General features: G+C 36.9%; 1 protein-coding gene across 1 annotated transcript; it reads left to right on the top strand.

Annotated features, from left to right (window-relative positions):
• The first annotated feature begins 10,726 nt into the window (after positions 1-10,726).
• On the top strand, positions 10,727-22,369 carry LOC122087396 (3-oxoacyl-[acyl-carrier-protein] synthase 3 A, chloroplastic-like). The gene is made up of 8 exons (XM_042656509.1): positions 10,727-11,247; positions 14,381-14,529; positions 14,808-14,944; positions 15,256-15,361; positions 15,456-15,574; positions 17,009-17,073; positions 17,207-17,429; positions 21,832-22,369. Exons 1-8 carry the CDS (start codon positions 11,054-11,056, stop codon positions 22,051-22,053), a joined length of 1,215 nt encoding a protein of 404 aa, XP_042512443.1. The 5' UTR covers positions 10,727-11,053; the 3' UTR covers positions 22,054-22,369.
• Positions 22,370-23,541: the final 1,172 nt, after the last annotated feature.

The raw sequence follows: 23,541 nt of genomic DNA, 5'->3' as shown, positions 1-23,541 counted from the left end.
ATTGATCCAGATCCAGTATCGATCGAGATCAAACTGAATCGGATGAATTTATCCTTTTTTTTTTTTTTTTAATTAGTATTTTAGACCATTTTACACTTATACCTTACCAGTGGACCCGCCACTCACATCACAAGGAGTTCAATTTGGGCCCGAAAATCCCAAGCCCACATGAGGACCGTCCCATTTATTTAATGCATGGGCTAGGAGTTCTAGCCGATGGGCCGGGCCCATATTTTTCTCTTTCTTTCTGGGTTTAAGATATTATTGTCTATGTTTTGTGCAAATATTGCACAGCCCAGCAACCTATGTGATGTGAACCAAATAAAGCAAAAGGCATATATGATGCCATTGAACTTTTAGTAATAGTTTGTATCCATGGTTTTAAATATAGGTCTTGGTTGATACCGATATTGATATTAATCTATTGCATCGGTCTGTATTAGATGGTTTTACCCTTACTATGAATTGTGGCATTGACACACAACCATGTGTGCAACACCTTTTCTACCCCAGAGGTACAAAGAAGACCACCCATACATGTGTATAAAGAAGGCAATTCCACCTGGTTACAATCTTAGTGTAAGTAATCTTCGTTACACAGACACGATTGGTTATATAAATATATAAAAAACCATTCTTAATGGCTCCATTTGGTTGCAAGGGAAGTAAAGAAAATGGAACTGAAATCAAATCAATAAAACATGAGAACTTTTGTAATCATTACATCATATGAATGTGTAATTAATTTCAAAACATATCAAATTAAGTTATTAAATTCTAATTTACTTAGTATTCAAACTCTTTCAAATAAAAAAGGTAAAATAAAATTTTACATCTTTAAATATATTTACCAAAAATAATATTTTCATAAGAGATTTCACTTCCCATCACTTCCTTTTATTTGCAACCAGACAGAGCCACAATTTTACTATAAATTATATCATATGCAGACACATTTGGTGTAGGACCTAGAGTATCTGTTTTTTCTTTTGAAAAAATATTAACAAGTCCCTAGGCGATAGCAACTACGGAACAATATCCAATAAATCCTCAGGAAACAAGGATATCCAATGATCCTTTTAAAGATAATCAACACCTCATTTAGAAATTGAATGGGCTAAAACATTCTTCACCCTATTATATACATGATGGAAACAATAAAAACAAACCTTACTTGAAAATTTTTTATATCTTCGATAATTATGAAAAATCTCAATAATTGAAAGGTCAGTCAAAGTCTACACCTGAAAATTTAGTCCGGTCTTTGCCTAATTGCACAAAATACTTTTTAACAAATGTGAAAGTCTGTCTCTTACCTTAGACAATTGTGGGTAGAGAGAGAGAGAGAGAGAGAGAGAGAGAGGAATCTATGGACATTCCAAGGTCAATACAAAGACTATTGATATTCTTTGAGAAGACAAGAACGTGTTGTCTTGGTGGAGTCAAATTAATATGGGTTTGGCGAGGACTCTGGCTCAATTCTAATTGACTAGGCTCCGTCTGTTTCATTGGAAAAAAAATAAGTATAAAAAATAAAACTAATAAAGGTTTTTTTTTTTTACATAATAAAGAAGTACATAGATCCAATTTTTTTTTTTGGGTGGAATGATCCATTTTCCAATCATAGGATGGGTGTTAGTGTCCTCAACTCGCATAAAATGTACCAAGGTCCAAGTTGGCATTTTTTTTTTTTTTTTTTAATCCAGAAATTTAAAATGAAAATCAGTTTACGAAATAATAGAAGAGGGTTCCCTCAAAGGCAATGAGACCCTAATGCTCAAGTGGGGTTAATGGGAGTGTATGTAAAAACATCAATATTTCCACTTTTTATTAAGGATGGGGTGGTCATTTGACCCCTTCTGTATCCAGGCTCAAGGCCCACAATGCCTTTCAAGCTCTTTTTCGCTTAAATACTTTTTACACTTTTAAATAAATTTTCTTTTTCATTCAGCAATTCCTCTAAAATATTTTTATTGGCTCGAGGCATTTTCTCTATCTTATGCTAAAAAACCAAGATCATATTGTGTCCTTAAACCATATCAAATCATATGTTGTCTACTTATGGACCTAAAACAAGAAACTTTTTTTTTTTTTCTTTTAGGGTAAAGATCAATCAAGTTTTTTAAAATTAAGTTGTACACTTGTTTGCAAAAGTTTTCAGTACAAAGAAAATACAAAAGGATGAAAAAATATGGGGTGGAAGCTCTAGAGACAAGCCTATGAGCCTCACAATTAAAGCGGATACTGAATCTACGCTTTGACAGCTAAGAATATCCTAAGCTATAATGGATAACCAAATCCAAGACCCCCTTAGCCCAAGAGGATGACCAAATGCCATTAATGAAGGCAAATGAGAACCCATAATGTAAGCTTGGAGGAGAAGACAAGAAACTAATTGGCCACTCAATTGATACAATTGATACGCCGTTGTATATTTTGAGGGCTTTTCGGCTTCCTTATTGTTTAGTTCTCTTCATTAATGTTGTAGACTAAATTTTCCTTCACCCATGGTTAATTAATCCATCTACCATATTAATTAAAATTGAATAAAACTTTAGGGTGGAGGAAGGGTATTTTTCTTAAAAGGAGAAATTTTTCCTTCACTATACAATAATCAAGAGTGGAGGAACGAGACTCGAGGGCCCCAATGATTCCTAGCCTTAGGAAAACTCAGCCCAACTTCACCTGAGAAAATAATTATGAGAAAAACCATCGATGAAATAGATGATGAAGAACTTTTCTCCCTCTTTTTTTCTGTGGGTGGATTTTGTGTATACCCAAACTTATTTTCCAGGGCGTCATTAGGTCAACGGTCAACTGCTAGAACCAGTGGTCCAGTGGTCCAATTGGGTTTGCCTGACCCTTATGGGTGTTGCAAGTTCACAATTTTTGGTTGGACTTTTTAGTACATTTTTTTTTAAGTTGTCGCTTCCTTTGGCTCGTGGTGTCCTATTAAGTTATAGGCGAGGCTATTTTGATGGTCCTAGCCTGACCTAAAGCAATAAAAAACAATAAATTTGCAAGAGAAACCGAACTAGTTACAACTCTATATGAGGACCAACAGATTCTAGAGCCCTAGGCTGGTTTTTCACGGGGGTATTTAAAAAAAGGAAGACAGGTTTGGTTTTATATTTTTAGCAGATATTAGAATAAAAAGGAAACGAATTTTCTAAGCTAAATTTCAGAAACAAAAATTGTAAGCTAACAATTCCAAATATAGGGGTATAAATGTCATTTATATGAAGAGGAGAGAGATAGAGGATGTTATATTGGTGGTGTATCATCGATCTGGGGTTAAGTTCGAGAATATTTACTCATAATGTTTTTGCAATCTATTCTAAACTTATTCTTTTTCACTAGTTCATTTGGTTGGAATATAAAAATGAATTAGACATGCCAAACACATTTATGTTCTATTTGCATTCCCATTTAATAGAAGAACACTATAAGGGCTCGTTTGATAACGTTTCAAGAAACGCGTGGAAATGGAACAAAAAGCATTTGATAAAACTGTTTCGTTTCACTTGTTTTTAGAAATAGAAATAGAAATTTCTACCTATTTATGATTCAAGAAACGACCCAGGCTTTACTTGTTTCGCCGTTTCTGTAAACAACTCATGGCCATTCTTTCGCTGGTTACTATCGACTTCTAGAAACATGATTTATCAAACACCTTCAACTCTGTTTCTATTTCTATAAATGGAACTTTATGTTTCTGCCGAACGTTATCAAATGGGCCCTAAATGTTCTCCAAAAGAGTTATCACATGGTACCTTCTTTTGTTTTAGTTTAGGAGAGGATTCTCTAAGTAAGCGATACAGGGGAACACAATAATAAAGGATGAAAAAATAGTTTTGCAAAATAGGGGAGAGAGATTATTTTAGAGTGCGGATCCTCGTATAATTTGATCCACACACATGGAATCTAGTCAAGTTGTGGATTCCAACTGGATTTCATATGTGTTGATCAGGATCGTACGAGAATGGTTCTAGTACATAAGTATTAGTATTGTATTGACTGTATCGTTCATATCATATTTGTTTGTTGATACCTGATTGATCCTATCCAAGTTGGATCGGTATTAGACCTACCGATACCAAAATCCATGTTCTCATATGAGAGCCTAATCCATTTTCATTTATTTCATATGAGAAAGTAAAAGAAAGACTAAGGAACTTAGGAACCTTTTTCATATTTCTTATTTGCTAAAGACTTTTTTTTTTTTAAGGGTTAGGGATTGCTATCGATTACTTGGACATTTTACCAACACGGTGATCAACCCAAGAAAACACACGTGTTCAATTAAGGGGTAGAGTGGTGTTTTCACCGCCTTCATATCAAGTGTAGGAGCATGCAATCAAGTAGCAATATTTTTTTCCTTTTATTAATAAATCTAACCATGTGCAACAGGAGAGGTAATGATTATTTATTATTAATTATTAAAATTATTATCGTGCGACATGAGGATATCTGTTACTAGTTCGAGGAGGATGTGAGACCTTGAAATTAGACACATACTCAACCAACATTAATGGAAGAAGTATTTCTTCTGACTTTTACCAACCTAGCTTATCGCTGCCAAGGATTTCTTCTGTTTAATTTTTTAAAAATCAGCCAACCGTGTGATGCCCTTTCCTGTACTTCAATTAGCTTCAGATAGATGATTCTATCCCACATTAACAACTTCTCAATCTCTTACCTGTGAAGTAATTGATTATTTCTCATTATGCCATGTTTTTATTATGAACAAAAAAACAATGGCAAATCCATCTGATCCAGACTAATACATGCCGATCCAGAGATTATTAATTAGAGCATGATTGAATGAGAGAATGAATCTAACAACATGATTGCCTGGGTCCTCCATAGATTCTAAGAATACCAATCATCAAGATATTATCATATTTATTTGAGAAAATACAATCTTGAAATTTAGATGTTTTAAAATTTTTTGTATTATATTTAAGTAAGGGGGAGGGGGAATTCTATCGGTCTGGGGTAGGAACGCCTAAACACAGTTAGGGGCCAAGTCTTTTCACACCCAGTTGTGTTTGGATGTTTTCTACGCCAGAACGACAGGATTCTTTTTCCTTTAAGTAAGATATTGTACATTAATTTTTAACAAATCACTTAAAATATTTTATAATAAGGTAAACCTAGTGTTAATGTTTGAATTATTGTTTATTTCACTAAATGCTCTATTTTGGTATTATTGTAAACTATACTTGTACATAGACAAATGGAAGTAGGAATTAGGATCAGTCTCATCCTATTATGACCCTAATCGTCTAAAAGACTCGATCTCGATTTTTAAAACATGAGGAAAAGGAAGGAAGGAAGGAAGGGAGGGAGGGAGGGAGGGAGGGGGAAGCAATGTAAAAAAAAAAAAAAAAAATCGAAAAACCCAAATGTCATAAGCATCTTGATAGGGGAGCATTACAGGGCTAACCAGTTATGCATAATATTTTTTTTCTTGATGTGCATAAATATAACTGATCACCACCGGTCTCCACATGTAACACCACAACGTCCTTATGGTTATAAGTTGTAATTGCCATGGGGATAACTCCCTCTATTAGTGGAATTATCCACAACTATCTATTCTCACCCATTACAGGGATTAAGGCTCAAGAGCCACCTAAAACGACGAAGAGGTCGATTGGTTCCAATAACGACCAAAATCCGGATGGATAAAAGGAAAGGGGAAATCCTCACACACACATGCTACGTTAATTTATTTTCTAATTCCCAATATACTTGACTATTTGTTTAAATTTTTACTTAAGCATCAGAGAGTCTCCCACCAGAGCCTCTAGTCACCTCTGTGATCAAGAATATACGTCAACATTTCTCATCCCTATTTAACTAGAGAACTAGAGACACATTGTGTCAAGTCCCAAGATATACTATTGGAGTTGTAATGTTCGTTAATAAAGAGTCTTGCCATTCTAATATAAACCCAAAATCAAAATGTAAGAAAAAAAAAAAATTACAGGTAGGGTTCTAGGCGTGAAACCTATAAAAATGGAATTTCTGTGGCATTAGAATGATGAAAGTCGTTGGGATCAAAATGGTTTTCTTTACTTTTCTTTGGTAGCTAAACCTAACATTCACTACATATTAAGGCTAGCCATGCTAAGCTATATTGTAATATTCTCATCCACCAAGTGGGCCATTCTCTTCAATCAAAAACAAAAGAAAAAAGGGTAATTTACAATGCCACCCCTTGAAGAATGCCAATATTAGAGGTACACCCCTTCTCTTTCACCAAATTGAACTCAGACCCCCTGCCGTCAGTCTCTGTTAAATGATATTGTGAAATGACAATTTAGCCCTTATGAGTAGTCTCATCCCCAAATCAATAGCTACTATACGGAGCACCAAAGATCATCCAGAGCATCGGCAGCGACAGACAGTGATGTGGAGGGACGACTCACGGTGACCAAGGACTTGTGCAATGACTCACGGCAACCAAGGACTCGTGGTAGTGGCGACAGAAGGTGACGTGCAGGGACTCACGACAATCGTTATGGATTTTTTTTTAAAGGAACTGGAGACATGATTTGAGAAATTAGCAGTAGCCAATGAGAGTTAAGGGCCTCTCTCTCTCTCTCTCTCTCTCTCTCTCTCTAATGGCTAAGAAGCCCCAAACAATGGATCTGGCTACAAACTTGGAGCAAAAGGGTAGTCGACCCGTCAAAGGCACATAACACAACAGGTGTTGAGCCATACCAGGAGGCACCGGCATAACCATCTTGGCCATGCTCTTCACGAAAGATCCTGGAGCTTCACTTCTCTAGAACACCCTTTTCGATTGGAAGTGGGTTTGCTCGGTTACTCAAAGAACGCACTTTCTGGTGTCTCAATGATCGTGGCATTGCGCCTCCATAGATCCGTCTGCGACCGTAATTGACGGTGATTATGCTGAAGGAACTGTTGGGATTGATCCGAGGAAAAGAAGAAAGTGGGGGCGGCAGCGTTGGGGAGGGTCAGGAGAAGGAAACAGAGGAGTTCAATTCAGGTATAGAGCAGTTTATCCCCAACGGCCATTGCGTTCCTGATCAATTGGAAGAAATGAAGAAAATCAAGATTTAATTATTCATCCAAGTTATTTGCTGAATTGCTTGGTAGAACATGCCCACCTGTGTTCCTTTTTAGGCCTACATCCATGCCATTTACAACAACAGCCGTGAGACTACCATGAAGATCACATGAAAACCATATTTGGGCAGCCCAGTCCAAAATGTAGCTAATCACAGTATTGCTTGTGAATGCCATTGCCAACCATCTAGATTGCACAGAGAATTCAAGTTTCTCAAAAAGGAATTAGGAGAAGAAGATGACGAAGAGAAGTTCTTCGCTCTGATCAGAAGCTGTAGAGATACTCGTGATGGTTTTGTTAAGAAACGTGAAGTGAACAATGATCCAAAATGAAAGATAAGAGAGAGGAATCTGGTAAGTCCAAGTCCCTTTGGGTTCCTTCTTTCCAGTGCAAAGATTTTGCAGAGAAGATTAATTTCAAAACGCCTTCTTTGATCGTGGGAAGATTTTGCAGAGTAGATGAGGAAGAAGCAAAAAAAAAGGAGAAGGATCCTCTGTTCCCATGGCCAAAAAACTCCTCAAAACCCACGATCACAGCTTCGCTTCTCGACCCAAAACCGTCGTCGACAAGTACTTATTCAACTACTTCGCCATGACCTGGTCTTCGTATGGCCCTTACAGGCGCTTCCTTCCTAAGCTATACCTGACTGAACTCTTCACCCCCAAACGTCTTGATTTGTATGAGAAAATTCAAACGAATGAGATGATCGCCGGTGTTCGCCGGTGGTTGAGTTGTGAGTTAGGTTCTCTTCTTCAACAGATTTGGGGAATAAAACCTTTAATAGCAATTTCAGTACTCTATTATTTTAAGGGCAAAATGATATTTAAAAAAAAAAAAAAATTTGTTGATGTCAATATTCATGGTATATTCTGTAAAACTGAATGACGGTAGGGGGTCTGAGTTTAATTTGGTGAAAGAGAAGAGGTGTACATCTAATATTGGCATTTTCCAGAGGATAGCATTGTAAATTACCCAAGAAAAAACTCCTAGCAGACACTCTTCTTGTGGGATCGGTCATCCGTCATCCATCATCCATCATCCATCATCCACACACCTCTCTTGATCACATGTGGTTAACCTACCTGCAACTGTACTTTTATATCATTAATCTTGCGTTCTTTGGAAAAGCCTCCAAGGATTGAAACGTTGAACAGAGGAAGCTTCTCTCTCTCTCTCATAAATTTCAACAATAATTATCTGCTGATAATAAAGAGGTGTCAACGTTGTGGGGCATCTTGATTCTTGGGTTTGAATCTAAGAGTACAGGAGAAGTAATAAGAGGAAACTAAGAAAGGGATCTACATATCTGCAGCCGTCCTTATTGAACAGTTGACTACGTTTTCTTTCCTTCTTCAAAGCGTGGTGCCTTTTGAATTATAAATTATTGGAGAAAATAACCAAATCCGTTTGCGTTTGCCTGTGTTTATGCTTGCACATGGAGGGGATACAAGAAAACAGTGCCCCCCTCTTAGATGCCTCCGGGTGATCTCTCATTGGTCTATATGTTGATATAATGATCATGCAATAAGACAATATTCTTGCACTCAATTATAATACTTTATATTTATCACATCAAATGATTTTTTTAAGAATAAAAAAATTGTATTGATAGTTTATAAGACTTGTGTCTTTTAATGGGTGAAGAAAAATCAACGTTGTGATTTCATAATTAGTTTTTTCATAAAAGAATTTTCAAAGTGCTATGTGCAATTCACAATATTAATACCTACCTAATCTTGTATTGGTAAAATGGCTCTAACTAGAAGTGAATTTATTAAAACAATTAAATTTTTAATTAAAACTAAGGAAAAAATCATTTGTTACAGTCATATTCCATACTTGGCATTCCTCCCAAAGTCATATCCAAGCATCATGGGTGAAGGATAATTTGATTCATTAAAATTAAAACAAAATTCTTACATATTTTTAGTTACAATAGGAAACTTTAATATTTATGAACTTTGTATTATGCACCTTCTAACCTTTCACTGTTTTAATAATAAAAAGAGAGCGTTTTATGACTAAGAGGGTAAGATACACTAGTAGAAAGCAACCAGTCTGAGCTCTCTCTTTTTTTATAATTAAAGGGAGGAGGGAGGTCATTATATAAGGTAGAGGATAGAGATAGGCACAACTGTATGAGGGTGTTGGGATTCCTGCACAGAAAATATTCTCTTTAATTAAAAAAAAAATGATATTTACTAAATACAAATAAATAAAATTTGTTGACATTTTTGTAGACAGTGGATTCTCTTCATTTTCCCCTTCCTCTCTATATCTGAAACCCCAAGTGTACCCAAATTTCCCAAAATGGAACACATGATTAAAAAAAAAAAAGAATAAAAAAAAGAAAGAAAGAAAAAGAACTAATATTTCAAGCTGAATGGTTCTATGAAGGGTACTTAATTTTACTAAAATTTTTAAGTTTTGGTGAGAATAAACATAATTTTTACAAGTTAATTTTGTGCCTACTTTTACCTAATTAATTTATGAAAAGGAGAATGCTACCTAGTTGAGTGGCTCCTGCCCTGATGTGAGGACCAATGAGGGCATGAGGGGATGCATAGGGTTGTAAGGGCATTGGTAAAACAGGGGATTCTCATTTTGTAAGGGGCTGGGGCAATCATTTCATAGGGACTATGCTTGGGCATATGGCACAACCAATTATCAATTTTTTCCCTTAATCTATTTACATTTTATTTATAATTAACATGTCAAAATGATAGATAGTTTTTTTCTTTGTTGGGTATTTAATTGACATACACTTATTATTAGGCTAACGAAACATTATCTCTGTTTTCTATACGCACACACTCACACACACACATACACACATGCGTGCGGGGGGGACCATCTCTATTATTACCTCCTGTTCCTCATATAAGGGTAGTTCTATACTAGAAAAAAAAAGGGTGGTTAAATATTTTTTTGTAAAAAAAAAACGTGATTAATTAATCTAAGAGTTATAAAATAAAATACTTATCAAATGTTAATAATTTTCTATTATTATTTACAGAAAAAATTATTTCACAATCTCATCAAGATAAGTTTTTCTTCAAGATTTATAATATTTTGTATGTGATAAAATGACTTGAAAATTCCAACTATTACGTGAGTACAAATTTCATAATCAAATTCAATTATACAATGATATGCATCCAATGTTTGTTCACATATACCTATCCCTAAATTTATACAGTTGGGCCTATCAAATATCAATACACTTTCCCATTAATTATAAGAGGGTGAATTTCTTTTTTAATTTTTAGTAAAGATTATAAGAGGGTAAGTTGGAGGAACATAGGAATTCGTGACTGACTTGCTGAATCAAGAAGAGAAAGAGGGAGTGAGTTTTGAGTTTAGTGTAGAGAATTGAGAGAGTTCTACAAAAAAAAAAAAAAATAATAAAAAAAAGTTTTAGAGTTTAGTGTAGAGAATTGAGAGAGTTCTACAAAAAATAATAAAAAATAGTAAAAAAATAAAAAATAAAAAAATAAAAAAATAAAGAAATAAAAAAATAAAGAAATAAAGAAATAAAAAAAATAAAAAATAAAAAATAAAAAATAATCCAGATGTGCTATTTTGCTAATGTAGAGAGAGAGAGAGAGAGAGAGAGAGAGAGAGAGAGAGAGAGAGAGAGAGTGTGAGTCATAGAGTAGCATTGAAGTTTCCTGTCTTTGTGTTGTCATCATCGCCCATCTCCTTCGGACTTTCCAAAGCTTCAAAAAAGTTTCATTTCTTCGTGCTCTGACTCTGCCTCTCAAAGCCCCCTTTTTTAATGTTTCCATTCATCTGATTTGCCTGCCTTCATGGGCTCTACTTATTCCTTCAACATTTTTGGCGTCTATGCAATAAGCTAGAGATCGGCAGCTATTTATTTTTAGTCCCCTATTTCTTATCTGTTTTTCTCTTCAAAGTTTCTATCTTTCTATCCCTGCGTGTCTACTTCAAATGGCCAATGCATCTGGGTTCGTTTCTTCACCAGTTCCAAGCCTGAGGCAGAGAAATCTGCATTTTTCCGGCTTTTATCGATCTGGGTACTCCCCATTTGAGAAAATTCCCAGAAGGGTATTTTTCTGTAGAGCTGTTGAAGGTGAGGAGAAGCATGCTTCTGGAGTAGCCCTTTCCGAATCTCGAGCTCCCGGGTGAGTTTTCCCCCTGTCCTCTTTCTCTTGGGATTGATCAGGTATGAGTGTCAAAGTGCTGCTCATTCGTTTCTTTTTCCTCTTTTTTTTTGGCTCGACTGTCCGTTTAATGCAATTCAAACCGCGATACTGTGGATGGATGTGATCATTGTTTACCCAGGAGAATTTTGGCTTCTTTCTAATATAAATTTTTTGATTTTGATTCTGGGTATGGACATGAAATTTTGGTTTAGTTCATGGGAACTTTTCTATGCTTGAAGTTGGGATTCGCCCTTTTTTCTTTTTTTGGTGTGTTCCAATTTCAAAAGCTATGTACTTCAAGTGGGTTAATTAAATGGCAGTGTTTCTGCATTACAAGTATAGTTGGGGCTTCTATTCTACAGAATGAATGGGTTCGGAGATGAGAATGACACAATAGTGATTTAATCAAATTCACCTCTTGTTGTACAAAGGTCTTTGGTTTTTATTTTTAGTTTACTGGCACATACGTATCTAAAGATGCATAAGTTTTTCCAGCTATAAAACAGTTTGGATATCTGCTTCTAGGTTTCTTGTGATCAAGGTTGCTTCTGAGGAATTCTTGTAGTTCCCTGTAAAGAGAAATTGTCTACAATGTGAAAAATAGAAATAGTTTGAAATCATGGAAAATTAACTAAAGAAAATGATATCAACGAGTCAGTGAAATGCCCTGTTATGTTCATGGTTTCTATAACTATTCAATTGTGCAATAATAAAGGGAAAAAAAAAAAAGGTTTCTCTCTTTCACAGTGAAGACCCTGTCAGCTTAAAGTTAGACAACTAATTGGTCCTTAATATGGGATTCACTTTAATATGCAATCCTTTGTATTATTTGATGCTGTTGAGTTCGTTCACATGTGTAGCTTTAGGCACCGTTTGACAACATTTCGTTTATGGCGTTTATGCGTTTTCTTGTTCCCAGAAACGGAGAAACATCCTAAAAAATGTTTAATAAAGTTGTTTCGTTTCACCTGTTTCTAGAAACATAAACCAAAATTTATGCCTATTTATAATTCTAGAAACGACTTTGATGATGTCGTTTCTAGAAACGAATTTGAGAGAGAAAAAAATGCTATTGTGCACGATAAATCTCTCAACTATTTAAACCTAAAACGAGGCAACCGAACCCTCTCTCCTTTTTGGGCATCCGATGATACTATTAGGTTTTTTAGTGGCATTATGATTGCAAAAAACGTTTCGAGAAATAATTTTATCAAACACCAAAAAATCCGTTTTTGTTTTCGGAACGTGAAAAACCGTTTTTGCTGTTTCTAGACACAGAAAGAGCAGAAACGTTATCAAACGGTGCCTAAGTGTTTTGCTTGTTCCAAATCACCCCAAGGGTGTAGGTAAGTTGGCAAGGGAGCATGCCTAAATCGGCATGCGTCCTGAGTTCAACTCCCCTTAACCCTTAGGGCCAGCCCCACGGTTCCTATGGTTCTCATAGGAGCCAGCGATGACCCGACCCACGTTTGTGGGGGTGTACACGTGCATCTGGGGGATTAGTTGGGCCAAAGGTCTGGACACCCTCATTGGCAAAAAAAAAAAAATGTGGTATAGAAATTAAGATTGGACAAAATGTTTTGAGATGAGAAAGGGGATAGAAGTTGGGGTCGGAAATGTGAGATGTAGATGTGCCTTGTACTTCACTAATCTGTTGTATGAGCTCAAATTTCCTGTTAAATGGTGTTTCCTCTATTTATCATGTAGGTTTCGTTGTCACACATGTGAAGGGAACCATTGCTGATGCCTCTTATCCTTGGGATTATATTACCCTTGTCATGAGCACACACTTAGGATTCAGTAGGTGTTCTTAGTTTGAGAATCAATGGGATGCATTTTAATATGATCTAGAAGGGTGTACAGTACAGGACAGGCTAGAAAGGCCACTCTAGAGGGAGGAATTTGGCAAAGCTTTGGGGAATTTAAATGTGGAGAAAGCTCTTGGGAAGGCCTTCTTTAAGTATTTATTGAGCCATTGTCTAGCAGATATTATTGAAATTTTCTTTGAGCTCCCTGGAGATTGCATGTCTGATAAAAGGCTCTATTTTGACTATTCTTATGCTGATGCTGAACAGAAGGGAGCCAGATGTATGATCACCTGACAAGTCTAGTGGTATGTGTGTAAGATCTTGTCCAATAGATTAAGATATCTAATGTTTTTTGTCTGTTTTCTCATCTCACTAGGTTTTTTTGAAGTTAGGCACACCCTGGATTTTGCAATTGATTTTAATTAACTGTTCCGCTGTTGGTGATGGTCTGAATCCTGGGTATCTCCCCTCTATGTTGCTCTTTGGTTGCAATGCTGATAAATCCCCCATGACACACCCAAGCCTACCCTTTTGGTTGTAATGCAAATCCAAGTCTCCCAGGAAACCCTTCTTATAGGAGGTATGAAAGATGATAGCTCGTTGGAAACGTAGCAGCTTCTCTGAATGGAGTGTTTGCGTATAGATTTATTTTTAACTCCAAGTATCAATCTCAGGTCTTCCTACCTATTATTCATATCTGTGTTCCATGGTGTTTTCCTTAACTGACAAATTGAAGAAGTTAGTAAAGTACTTCACCAAAAGGGGATGAATGATTCTCACAATTAGTTTGGTGATGGATGCTTTTAATTCAAATAACTGTTGCTCCTGAAGGTTTAGCAAGCATGCTTTCCTTGCAGAAAACAAGCCCTTCTTAACAAGTGGCTTTCAGTTAAATAACAAAATCTAAAATTTCATTCAACGACAACCCTACCCCTTGGAGAGTTTCTTGATTTTAGTGGTGTCAGTTGTGAAATGTTCCATGGATGCAAGTTTTGACAAAAAACTAATTGAAATTACATCTGTGGAAGGCCTGACAATGAGAAGCTAGTTTAGCAGTATCATCCTCTAGCTATTCTTCAGTATGTTTCTATGAAATAGTGTACCTAGATTGTGCCGTATTGATGATGTGTGCGTAGCTGGACTTTGCTTTAGTAACAATTTTAATGTGATTTTTCTTCCTTGCTCCCTATATTTATATCTCTGTTTCGATGGGAAGATACAATTTCTGTGTTAGATGATGAGGATTCCTTCATGACATGAGATTTGCTTTTCAATTTATTATTTTTGACAAGGAGTTCCTACAGGCTTGTAAGTAGGGGGTGTAAACTGGTTGGATCTGGCTCAGCAGTACCAAATCTTCAGATCTCAAATGATGATCTTGCAAAATTTGTTGAAACTTCTGACGAATGGATTTCTGTTCGCACTGGGATTCGTAATCGACGAGTTCTTACAGGTAGCCTCATCCTCACCATCCATGCTAGTGCCATCCTTGCCTTTATATTTAATACAAGGACAGAGGTTAACTATGGGAATGCTGCTGGTTGTGATACCCACCGTTCAGTGGTATCTACCATGGGAACTACCGATCTAAGACAAACTTCAATTTTCTATCATGACGTAGCGAACCCGTATTGAATTCTCTACGGTTGGAGTGACTTGTTACTTAATAGGTTATGATACTCTACGGATGAAAATATTGAATTCTCTCGCTTTGACTTTGTGCCTTGGTAGGGAAAGATAGATTGACGGGTTTGGCTGCTGAGGCGGCAAAGAGAGCTCTTCAAATGGCTCAAGTCGATGCTGATGATGTAGACCTAGTCCTGCTTTGCTCATCTACTCCAGATGATCTTTTTGGCAGTGCTCCTCAGGTACATCCTACATCCACATGATTTAGGAATCTGGACATGCTAGGTTAAATTAATCATCTTTGAAAGCTGAGGTGATTATAGCTGTACTTGTGGCTGCAATAAATATTTTCAATTGATTATTAGTGAAGGGTTAAGTACTTTATAAGGGCAACATGTCATTGTTGGTATAAAGAAGTGCGATGCTTAGGTGGCTAGGATTCAATTAAGACTTTTTATTGGGTTCTTTCATGAATTTCACTATCTATGTGTTAAGCCATTCTTAGCTTGATATTGTAACATTTGAAAAGCTCTTTTCATGCTTTAAATATCAGATCCAGAAAGCGCTAGGTTGTAAAAGAAATCCGTTGGCCTATGACATTACGGCTGCTTGTAGTGGGTTTGTGTTGGGTCTAGTTTCGGCTGCCTGTCACATAAGAGGTAAACAATCTGTGTACTTAAAACAGAAAAAAGAGAGTTGTTTTGGGCATTTCTTATGGCCTATATATGTGAACTGAGCTGATTCGAATTACAGGAGGTGGGTTCAAAAATGTTCTGGTAATTGGCGCTGATGCTCTTTCTCGTTACGTTGATTGGACTGACAGAGGGACCTGTATCCTCTTTGGGGATGCTGCTGGTGCTGTGTTAGTGCAGGTACCTCCTTGATCTATGTGCCGCTTATTCAAAAGGCATATCCAGTTCTGACATATTCTTATGCTCTGTTGATCACCCATATGTGTGATACTGCTTATCTAATCATTAACAAGTATTTGTTTGTTGGATCTCCTACTACCTCATGCTGTTTATGATCTATTGACACATGACTAGCTGTGTGCGTGATTAAGTTTATTATGTGTTGGATCTTCTACAACCTGTGTGCATGAATAAGTTTAATCCCTGCATGTCTACATCCAGAAAGACGGTCCAAGATCTGTAGAACCTAACTTTTGTGGTTTTGCTAAATTCGTAAGCTCACCTTAATCCTAATGAAACATCAGCAACAAGATGTTGTGGTATTGTCAGCTCTCCTAATAACACCGATCAGCCACTAGACGTAGTGATACATTAAGTAATGGTTCATGGGCTCTTTCATTATTCTTACTTTGTACAATACATCTGTGCCTTGATTAGAACTTTTCCATCAATATATGGTTTTCTTTGGAAAACATTATTCCTTTCTATATAAACTTGATGGTGGTAATTTTCTTTAATGAATTACCACTGAGTGTATTATTGTAATTTTATCGATTGCATGTGTTTTTGTCAGATTTCCACTCTCTTCCTTGATTATCTAATGCTTGTAGGGAATTGGCTATTTTATTATGCATAAAGAAGTGAAGGAGGTAGTGGTTGGGAAAGAGTGTAATTGACCTGCCAGAATATAATTCTCCAAGTTCCAGGCCCTGTTTCAGGCATTTGATTTATAAAGCATATACTCTGATTTTTATTTTTCTAAGTTCTTTAACAGCAATCTGACAGGCAAGGTTTTAACATTTACCCATATTTTGAGAACTAAAGACTTTGTTTCGGCTTCGAGAAATTTTTAAACTTTTCGGTAAAGGTTGATATGAAATTCCAAGTATGTCTATTAACTTCCAAGATTATTTAGAAATTTAGGATCTGATTTCAGAATCCCTGACCAAATTTGGTAGTTGATTCCAAAACTGAAATTTAACTCCTTGTGTTAAACACTGGGGAGAAATTTAACTCCTCGCATTTAACAATGGTGGGGTATCTCCTTATAAATCTATCCGACTTTTTGCCTGTGAGGATTGCACTACTTTTCTCATACTTTAGCAGTTCTCCTACTTGAGGTCAATAAGTACTTCTATCATAGGTAGTATCTCTAGATTTCTAGCAGCTTTTCTATGTCTTTAACCTTCAAAAACAGTCTGTCCATCCATCCATGGGCTGAAACCATTTCTTATTTTTAGTTATTAGTGATACTTTTTTTTATCATTAGAAGCTATAGGAATTTTAGTTTAATTATTGCTAATTTGGTATTATTGTGTAAACTGGCATAGTACCTCCTGCTTTGTTGCATAGAACAGACCATTGCCTGTATTTGATATGAATATTATTTTGCAGGCCTGTGATGGCAGTGAGGATGGCTTATTTGGTTTTGACTTGCACAGTGATGGAGACGGCCAAAAGTATTTTCCCTTGCCATGAAACTGATTGAATGCTCCTCCCACCCTCCAACTTTTTCTTCTTCTTTGACCATCTAGTTGCATTAAATGTGTAGGAAAAACGAGTTGAGCAGTCATTTACTGGCTATTTATGCAGGTACTTGAATGCCGGAATCGAAAACAATGAAACTGAATGTGTGGTAGGAACCAATGGTTCAGTCGTAGGCTTTCCCCCAAGACGTTCCTCTTACTCTTGCATCCAAATGAATGGCAAAGAAGTCTTCCGCTTTGCAGTTAGGTCTGTGCCACAGTCAATTGAGTCTGCACTAGCAAAAGCTGGTCTCACTGGGTCCAACATTGATTGGCTACTACTTCATCAGGTATTATAGATAGATCTAACCAAAGAAAAATTTTGGCCTCTGCGTTGTGGAATTGATCCTCATAAAGCATTGCATTGTTTGTTGCCAGATTTTGGGTTGCACTAAAATTCATGCAGCCATTATATATGCTCTTTCCTAACCCAGTATTGGGGAGTGCTGTCATGGCCTCACCTCCTCAACCATGCAGCTTTATGCAATTACATATAAGCATACTGTTTACCCAAATAAAAAGAAACAAAAAGAAGTGTGTGTGGGGGGGGGGATGTGAAAAGGAGAAAAACATGGGGCGACCAATTGTAGTAAGGTGGATCCGTTACCTGATTCCAGAAAAATCCTTTCAAAAACATCAAAATAATGGTCATAATGGTTATGGAGCTGAATTCCTTAGTGAAAAAAACATGATTGTGGTATGGGGAAAATAACCGTTAGAAGTTTAAACTCTTGCACTTATTGATGCAGATCTCAGCCAAAAGAAAGATGGATCTCTTGTGGTTTGGGTTGGTCTGATTCAACCTTGTACCAGTTTTCTGGTTTGAACCAACCTTGTGGTTCAGTTTCTGGTTCAAATCTGGTCCCATGGTAACTGTTCACGGTTACTGTTCGTGATCAGTTCTATTTTGAGTTTCTTTCTCTTATTTTGTTATGGGATTTTTTCTTATTGGCACTCCTAAAGGTGTCAAATAATTAGTAATTTTTTTGCCATTAGTGTAACACACTCCTTTTAGTGAGGGTAAAATTGTCATTTGACATGTGTACTGAGAAAGCATGCATGACAGTGACAATATGGTAAGTGGTAACCTTTAAATTATTTTGAAAACACTTTTTTACCTTGATTTAAATAACTTTGGGAATAAAATAAGGAGCAACCAAAAGGAGGTTACAAGTTCTAAACTCACTTGTAGAGGTATTATTTAGACAGTCCCTTTTATTAATACTTAGTTGTTTAGATAGACTGGAATACATCTTATAAATTCCATCTGTTTTCTTTATTATCTTAGTTTCCTAGTCAGTTTATGTTCCCTTTTCAGTTCAGGATTGGCTTAGGCTTAAGTATGTCTAACACTATTCTATTTAAGTTTGTAAGGGGTTATACCGCCTATACGGTCCTACCCACAAATTTGGTAATAAATAAATGCTTTTCAGCTCTCAAGTCTGGATTTCAGACCTCTTGCTTGGTGGATTCTCTGGTGGCTCAGTGGATTATTGAGTGTTCTCTAGCTGTGGAATCAGCAAGGCAGTCTGCTGGATTCCAGATTCTATTCCTGCATTCATTCCTATCAACTGATAACACGTCAGTATAGAATTTTCTTTCTTGCGCATGATCAGTTATTTGACTAATTGACTCCATTATTTGTTGCAATTTAAGGGTATGAGTTCAATTCCCCTTGGGGCCTCTATCTATCCAAAAAACAAATAATTTTATGAGCCTAATCCACTTGATGCTGATGATGATGCACTCTATGAGGAGACTCATGGTGTTAATGCTATATTTGTAGACCCATCAACTGAAATTAATGAGAAAGACAATGACGAAGAAACCAAGGAGCTTGATACAGTTGAGGTAGAGCTGATGGATGAAGAGTTTGAAGATTTAGTTGCATAGGACTCTGTGGACACATAATTCACAGTTTATATTGTTTGTGAAGGTGAGCACATAGAGTTCATGATTCCTCCACGCTACTTCGAATGGAAAGCTAACATCATAAGAGTATCAAACAAACATGGGCAATACCTCTCGACTAGACTGACACATTGGTCGTGCAGATGAACTACTCTCTATTCTGGCACGACCAATAAAGCTGTTGAAAAGCAGGGGACGTGGTCAGCCAGCCTGTGGGAGGGGTCGGAATTTGAGAAGTGATGAATGATGATGGCAAAGCTGCCGGAAACCGTGATGGTCCAGTTGGTTCAAACAGCCATTGATGGTTCTATCCATTGATAACTACCGCTCCTGATTGAAGAATAGAGAAGCTCATCCGAGTAGACTGAAAGAGCTCTTGCTCTACAGGAGGTTGCTAGCCTACCTCATTCCCTTGCTGCTATCAGGATTAGTGAAATTAATGTGCTTGGGTTTCATGAGAGGTGCTTTAAGAGATATGGAGAAGTGATTGATTAGTTAATGCTCCAGTATAGGTGGAGTTAGCAAAGATACAGTCTTATGCTTGATCTCAACACCCTTACAAGGTAGTGGGGTCATCTCCTTATTCCCCGAGTAAGAGGGAAGAGGAAGTTTGGTCTACCCAAAGAAAGATTTTGAATAGCACTTCCCAGCCAACATTGTGGACCACAATCCATCCCCAGATTCTATTGATGTATTTACTAAAACTTCTGCTACCCTTGCTCGGTAGTTTCATTGATGCAGATTTCAGCGAAAAGAAAAAGAGAAAGACCTCTCGTGGTTTAGGTTGGTCTGACTCAACCTTGAACTAGTTTTCTGGTTTGAACCAACCATGTGGTTCATTTTCTGGTTCAAATATGGTCCTGTGGTTACTGTTCATGATCAGTTCTATTTTCAGTTTATTTCTTTTATTTTATTATTACTTAGTTGTTTAGACCAACTGGAATACATCTTATAAATTCCAGATCTGTTTTGGAGTTTGTTTTCTTTAGTATTTCAGTTTCCTAGCTAGTTAACTTTTCAAGTCAGGATTAGTTCGGGCCTTTCCTTTTGTGAATCTCAGAGTCTAGCACTACTCTATATTGTGAGGGACTACAACCCTGCCCACTTATTTAGTAGTAAAAAGAAGCTTTTCAGTTCTGAAGTCTCTGGATTTCAGACCTCTTGCTTGGGTGGATTCTCTGGTGGCTCAATGGATTCTGAGTGTTTTCTTGCTGTGGATTCAGCAAGGCAGTTTGGTGGATTCCTGATCTCTATTCCTTCACTTCATTCCTCTCAACTTATTATAGGTCAGTACAGAATTTTCCTGATTTCTATTCCTTCACTTCATTCCTCTCAACTGGTTATAGGCAGTACAGAATTTTCTTTCTTGTGCATGATCAGTTATTTGACTGCATTACTTTATTGACTATTCTGTTCTGCTATTTTGTTTCTTAAACTTATCATAAAAATTCCATTTTTTTTCTCTGTTTTCCGGATTTCCTACTCCAACAAGAAACTTTCTGAAACTTCAAATCCTGCCATTGGATTTCAAATCCGACTTCATACATAGCCAGCGGTTTTTATGCTGGACACATCAATGGTTTCAAAATTTAATCTTTGAACTGGTTCCCTGCTTTCCTAGTTCAAGCCTAACTTCTGTTATCACCCTTTTCAAATTCTGTTTTCAATATTTTTTTCTCAGATTTCTATTTTGATATCAGTTCAATATTCTGTGCTTAAATTGATCATTATTGTGGACTTGTTGAAACCTCCATCGATTCTCAGATTTGGAGATTCCTATCTCAACTAGGGTTTTCAGATTTTAGGAATCTATCCATTGAATTGAGCATAGTTTTTGATATTATACTCTCTTACATAGACAGAGCACTTGAATTGAGTTTCAGCTAGATTAGATCCTCTAATCTTCTGTCATTTCTATTTTCCTGCAATTTGGCTTCTGAACTGGTCACTGTGATTCTGGTTTCTATTGGAATTTCTAAACCCTATCTTAGATGATTTAGATCTCCATCAATTATTCCTCTTCAATCTTCCGAAGGCTTCTATCAAATAATGTTCCAAGTTCTCTTATACAAATATTTTCCCATATTCATTAGGAGAGACAAAAAATGTGACTCCCCACTCTCCAAATTGTTATAAAACGCTGCTGCTGCTGATCTCTAAAATTCAACAACAATGCCAAATAGTTTTTGAAAACATTGAAACCTATGTTATAGATTCTGGACATAAGATGATCTTCCTCTACATTATTTTACCGATTTTGGACATAAAATAGCGGGCCTCGTTATTTCCTTTTACGTCCCACAAGACTCTGTAAGTGAATATTTTACATTATTTTTCTAAAGGTTAAAATTCTGCCCATGTTACAACAAAACAAACACACACAAAAAGCAATCATTCAATTCACTTAAATCATCATAAGGGATGAGGATGGGGGAATTCCACGTAGGAGCAATGGTTCAAGATGTGGATCTAGTATGGATTGAGATCAGCTGGGACAAATCCATGATCTAGTACTAATCTTCTGATCCTTGGCTGGTTCTTGGTACGAAGAATATTAGTTGATAGGACATTTGATTTTTTTTTTTTATGAAAAAGGACAATTTCACTTGTCATAATTATTAGAGCATTAATACTGGTTTCCAGATCTTGGGTGATTGCCTTTGTGTTTTGGGTGGTGTTCAACTGCCCTAAATCTGTCCAATTTCAAAACAATGTCTGTTTACATTAGTAACATTCAGTTGTTATGTGATGGTGAGTAATGTAACAAGAGTTCACATACAGGCAAACCAAAGGATCATTGATGCTGTTGCAACACGTTTGGAGATCCCACCGGAGCGAGTTATATCTAACTTGGCTAATTATGGTAACACCAGTGCTGCATCCATCCCCTTGGCATTGGATGAAGTTGTTCGAAGTGGGAAGGTGCAATCAGGCCATACAATTGCTGTTGCTGGTTTTGGGGCTGGCCTTACATGGGGTTCAACAATTGTGAGATGGGGATGAGAAGTCACTTTTGGATCACCCACTAGCATAAAGAGTAGAAGAAATCGATTTCCTGGTAATGTAACTGGGAGATAGTTGAGGGGAGAGATGCAGTTCACATCTCTCATTCACCCACCCATCTACCCCCCACTTCCCTCCCCCGCTTTTTTTTTTTTTTTTTCCTCTTTTGGGAATTTTGTGTAGCTTTTTGGGGCAACCCAATAATTTAATTCTTTTTGCCCAACCATAGGTTCTCTTTATATTCTGTGTCGATCCACACAAGTGTACCATAAGTACAATAGTAGTTGATTCAATTTTAATAACGTCTAGTTTTTCACAGGCGAGCAGCCAAGCTATATTCGCCAACACATCAAAATCCTTTTTGATTAGCTTATTCATCCAAGCAGGACATAAAGAGCAGAAATTTTCTTATGAGGAAAATACATACTAATGGTTATATCCAATTGTTCATTGAAAGAATTAACAATATCAATTACCAGTCACCATCTGATCAGAGTAATAAAAATGTATTAACCAGTGCATGAGGCTTTTGCCACTGCGGGGTCTAGGGATGGTCATACTGTATATAGCCTTACCTCTTTCCCCCACATTGTGGAGAGGTTGTTTCCTGATTTGAACGCGCAACCACTAGAGTACGATGGAACTAACTTAACCATTGCATTAAAATCCACCCTCTTGAATACAACTACGACCAATAGTAACAATTCCTAATCTTATAGATGTCTTTGGATCTAGCTACTCTCCAATACGCCCAATGCCCCAATGTGCATCTCATGGCTGCTGGGAAGACCTGGCACACACCCAAGGTCCACTCAGCCTTCCGATATGAATTGGGTGGGTTGGGGCACATTGGAGAGGATCCTGACGTGATATTTTACATGGTATCACTTTGGCTTATGCTCAGGAGATTGAAGAGATAAATACCTAATATTTTGCATTGAAGACCTCTGATACAAGTTTGGACCAGTTAAAAAGTGCGTACACATGTGACACAAATTTTGAACCCACAATTTCTGTGGATCCTTGGCTCTGGGACTACTTAACAGAACTATACTGGGGGTGTAGGCATTGGCCAGGTTGGAGGTGTGACCCAAGCCCAACCCAGAGGTCGAGGAATTCAACCCAGATTGGGCTTCTTGGGTATTTTTTTTTTTATCCTTGGGAACAAATGGGTTTTGGGTCCGATCTCAGGTTTTTATTTTTATTTCTCCAACCTTGGGTTGGGCTTAGGCAGGTTCAGGTGAACCCATCCAAGTGCCACCCGAAGGGACTACCTTAATAGGGTCCATGTCCTCCAGGCCTGCCGCCTGATACATAGCAATCACTAATGAAAGCGCAATTCCTTCATCCATTATTTTCCAATTTCCAGAAAGTCATTGTTCTTAAATAGTTTGCCACTTAGAATTATGCAAGATTTTGGGTCTCTCCTAATTCTCAAACCTGTGTCGGTTCTTGTTTTATGGCAAATATGAAACTTCCAAAAAAAAA

The sequence above is a fragment of the Macadamia integrifolia genome, chromosome 8, assembly GCF_013358625.1.
Source record: "Macadamia integrifolia cultivar HAES 741 chromosome 8, SCU_Mint_v3, whole genome shotgun sequence".
Taxonomy (NCBI): domain Eukaryota; kingdom Viridiplantae; phylum Streptophyta; class Magnoliopsida; order Proteales; family Proteaceae; genus Macadamia; species Macadamia integrifolia.
This window is presented reverse-complemented; position numbering and strand designations above follow the sequence as displayed.